This window comes from Elephantulus edwardii, unplaced genomic scaffold (assembly GCF_000299155.1).
Source record: "Elephantulus edwardii isolate Elephantulus edwardi_28Jun2011 unplaced genomic scaffold, EleEdw1.0 scaffold00028, whole genome shotgun sequence".
In the NCBI taxonomy this organism is placed as follows: domain Eukaryota; kingdom Metazoa; phylum Chordata; class Mammalia; order Macroscelidea; family Macroscelididae; genus Elephantulus; species Elephantulus edwardii.
In genome coordinates this window covers 12,812,738-12,817,195 of record NW_006399778.1, presented here as the reverse complement: position 1 = coordinate 12,817,195, position 4,458 = coordinate 12,812,738, and the positions used below count along the sequence as shown (strand labels likewise).

The 4,458-nt window shown below is 39.6% G+C and overlaps 1 protein-coding gene across 1 annotated transcript; it reads right to left on the bottom strand.

Annotated features, from left to right (window-relative positions):
• Positions 1-597: 597 nt before the first annotated feature.
• LOC102851486 (small ubiquitin-related modifier 3-like) lies at positions 598-1,657 on the bottom strand. Its single transcript, XM_006883683.1, has 2 exons — positions 1,646-1,657; positions 598-987 (listed from the first exon to the last, which is right to left on the bottom strand). Exons 1-2 carry the CDS (start codon positions 1,655-1,657, stop codon positions 598-600), a joined length of 402 nt encoding a protein of 133 aa, XP_006883745.1.
• Between the last annotated feature and the right edge of the window lie 2,801 nt (positions 1,658-4,458).

Genomic DNA, 4,458 nt, shown 5'->3' with positions numbered 1-4,458 from the left:
AGGGCTCTGCTATTTCCCTTGTTTGCCTTTTATGCAGCAACTCAACAGATTCAATTTGATTTTACCATTTTCTGACAATGCTTAAATTTGCAATATTAAACAAAAATTTTGCAAACTTTACCTTCAACAAATAGCAAGTGAAATTTTGTCTTTCATCCCCACCAGGCCCCCAAAACATATGTCCAGAAGAAGCACCCACTGCAATACACATGAGCTACCTACATGATTAGATGAAGCAGTGGGGAGAAGATCACAACATCTGGGGGCCAAAGTCTCAAAATGAAGACTGAAAATGAACAGCCCACAGTTGGAGAAAAGTGTTCTACGAGGAAAAAAAACAATAAAAACATAACAAGCCCCAAAAAACCTTGCAATTCATTTAACCTAAACAAAGACAGCAATTTGTATTGGTCCAATTTCAGCTGTAGATTAATCCCTGCAGAAATAGTGTTGAGTTGCACTTGAAGTACATAAAGGAGAGAGGAAAATAATTTGGTGATCGTCGTTGGGTTTCCGAAGACACCTGTGGTGGCATGTTCACATTTACTACTGGATCACAAATGCAAGGACAGGTGACACAGACGTGAAATGGTTCCCCTAGATGCGACATCCCAACAGGTCTCCGGTCGCCCATGTGCCACCCGTCTGCTGCTGGAACACATAGATTGTGTCTTCATCCTCCATCTCCAGCTGTGCTGGAGTTTCTGCTTCATTAATTGGCTGCCCATCAAACCTGAATCTAATATGTCTCATTGACAAGCCCTGTCGCTCACAGTAGGCCTTCATCAGCTTGCTCAGAGGCATGTGCCTCTTGATTTTGAACTGGACGACAGAGCCATCCTGCCCAGCCACCTTCAGGTTGATATGGTCATTCTCTGTCTTCACTCCCTCCTTGGGCTTCTCCTCGGACTGGCTGCGCGGGTGGAGGTAGCAAAAGCTGGGGCAGCGCCGGAGCAGGCGAGTCACGCTCTCAGCCCCGCCGCTCTCCTGCCGCAACTCTCATGTACACTCTTAAGGTTGGGAAGATGTTATCATCTTATGGTGGTTAGTTCTTAGCTCTACTTTTCAGAAATCATGAATTCTCTTCAAACTTCTTTGTCATAGTTCCCTTTTTAAAGGCTTTTTGTGAAGATTAAATTAGATAATAAAAGAAGTATAAGCTCTTGGTAAATGTTAGCCATATATAGGCTGATGGGACTTAAGTATTTTAAATTATCTTCTGTAGTAACAAAATAAAAAAAATTGATCTTCTGTAGATTTTTCAGTAATGATCATGTATTACTTTTATAATCAGAAGACTCAATGAAGCCATTTTTCTGGTTTGTTTTTTGTTTTTTTACACTGGTTTGCGTACAAAATTCGTGTATGTTATGTTTCATACTATCCTCATTCACATTGTGTTTCATACAATCATTATGTTTTATGAAATGAATCACCATTGAACTATGTCCATCATTATTCTGTCTTTCCAGATCCTCACCGGATCTTTTTCATTTCCTTTACCTGCCCCACCCACCAAATTGTGTGACCCTGTGATTTCCTCCCTGCCCACCCTCACCCTTCTTTTCCCCTTTGAATCCCTATATTTTACTAATTTTACTAGTTATCCTATTTTTACAGTAATGGTCTTTTTGTTGTTTGATACCATCACATTCATAGCAACCTGTGAACCAAAGACCTGAACACTTGTATAACTTTCACTGTTTCTCCATGTTCATAGAGTTTCAGGAGGCAAGCTATTTCAGAAGTGGATGCCACTCCTGCTACCAAGCTTATTTTAACTAGGGAGCTCCACCAAATACTGTCCACCATGGATAACCATTATCACATTTGACACATCAGTGTCACAGTGTTTAGCATTACAGCAACTACCAGTTACCTCTTATAGCAAATGAACAGACCAGTGCTATACCACTTAGAAGAATGATAAAAAACAATTAAAACCAGGCCTAAGGACCATAGATTAAAATCACCCACCTTTGGCTTGGTAGCATAACTTTCTATTCACTAGGCAAACCGGGCTCTCTCTATAGTAATGGTCTTAGGTAGTATTTACCCTTATAAGATTGGATTCACTCAGCACAATACTCTTCCAATCTCTCCCAAGTTAGGTATTGATTTTTGAAATCATTGCTCTTGAGTGCTGCACAGTACTCCATCGTGTGTATGTATCACAGTTTCTCAGTCCATTCTATTGTAGTTTTACATTTGGGCTTTTTCCATGTTCTTGTGATGGTGAATAATGTTTCTATTAACATTGGTGTACAAATCTCTGTTTGTGTCTTAGTTCTGATTTTCTTGGGGTATATTTCAAGAATTGGAATAACTGGGTCCTATGGAATTTCTTTGTTCAGTTTTTTGAGGAAGTGCCAAACTGCATTCCAGAGTGGTTGTACCATTTTACAATCCCTTGAATAATATATGAGAATTCTCATCTTTTCATATACTTGCTGGCCTGTTAAACTGTGCCACTGCTACTGGGGTGATAATGGTATCTCATTGTGGCTTTGATTTGCATCTCTCTTATTGCCAGTGGTTTTTTAGCATTTCTTCATGTAGCTGCTGGCCACCAGATATCTTCCTCTGAGAAAAGTCTTTACATGTCTCCTGCTTATTTTGTAATTGGGTTATCATTCTTTTCTTGTGAAGGCCCCATAGTAATCTGTAAACTTTTGTTACGAGACTATTGTCTGAGATAGTATTGTCAAATAATTTTTCCTGGTCAGGTATTCTTTTCACCTTTTTGGAAAAGTTTTTAATGTGCACAGGAATTTAATCTTTAGAAGGTCTCATTCATCAATTTTATTCTCTCCTGGTTGTGTATTTCTAGCTGTATTTGACAGCCACTATATACTATTGGTGAGTTCTTTTAAGCTTGCTTCCAATTTGTCTCTTATGTTCTTTATAGTTTTGGGATTTACACTTAGGTTTCTGGTCCATCTAAGTTGATTTTTTTGTGTATGGTAAGTGATGTAGCTCCTAATGATGAAGCCATGTTTGTTTCTCCCCAAAACCTCCAAACAAAAACACCGTGTGGGTTTTTTGAAGCAAGTCACTTAGTGATTTTAATGAATTCCTTGTTGTTAGGTGCCGTTGAGTTGAGCATGACTCATAGTGACCCAATGAACAAAGGATCTGAACACTGTTCTATCCTGTGCCATCCTCACACTTCCTGACATACAAGAGCCCATTGCAGCATTCATCATATCAGGTTGAGGGTCTTTCTTTCCTTCGCCGATCCTCCACCCTTTCCAACATCATGTCCCTCTCCTAGGATGGCACCTCCTAGCAACATGTCCAAAGTATGCGAGGCAAAGCCTTGTCATTCTCACCTCCAAAGAGCACTCTGGCTTCACTCTCTCCAAAGCATGTTTGTTTTCTTGGCCGTCCATGAGATGTTAAGTGCTCTTCTCCAACACCACAGCTCAAAGGTGTCAGTTCTTTTTCTGTCATCCTTTTCTATTGTCTAGGTCTCAGATGCATAGCTAGTAATTGGAAAGACCATGGCCTGAATCAGATGCACCCTAGTCCTCAAAATGACATCACTACTCCTCAATAATTTGGAAAGGTCCCTAACTGCAGATTTTCCATGTACAATGAGTTTCCTTCTTTCCTGACTGCTTGTACCAAGAGAAATTGTGGATCTAAGCAAGATGAAGCTGTTGACAATTTCAGTCTCCTCTTCATCCATCATGACACTGCCTATTGGTCCATTGGTAAGATTCTTTGTTTACTTGATTTTGAGATGCAATCCATACTGAAGGCTGCATTTCTTGATCTTCTGTAACAAATGCTTCAAGTCCTCACTTTCAGCAAGCAAAGTTGCCATTTGCATAACATAGGTTATTGATGACTCTTCCTTCAATCCTGACACCATATTCTTCTTCATAGAGTCCAGCTTTTTGGATAATTTGCTCAGCATACAGATGGAACAGGTATATAGAGAGAATACAGCCCTGACATGCTTCCTTCCCACTTCCAAACCATGTAAGGTTACCCTGCTCCGTTGGCACAACAGCCTACTGATCCAGGTATAGGTTCTTCATTAACACAATCAAATGCTCTGGTATTCCCATTCTTCTCAATATCAGCCACAACATGTCATGATACACGAAGTCAAATACCTTTTAATATGCAGTAGACACTCTTCTGGTATTCCTTACGTTCAGCCACTGTGCAGCACTTGTTTGTCAGTATGCTGTACTGGAATTACTTGGGGTGGCTGTGATAATGAAATCTTTGCTACTGATATGTCAAATTCCAAAAAGGTTTCCCATTGTAGTCGGGTTTTGGTGGAGCTCCCAGATTGATAGACTAGGAAGTAGGATGGGCCATCTAATTCCTAAATACAAAAAATTAAAAATAATTCATTCCTTAATAGACATGAATCTAGTTAAGAGAATGTATATGATATTTTATATTTTTAGTAAACACTTCACTGAGTATAGTTTGTCTGAT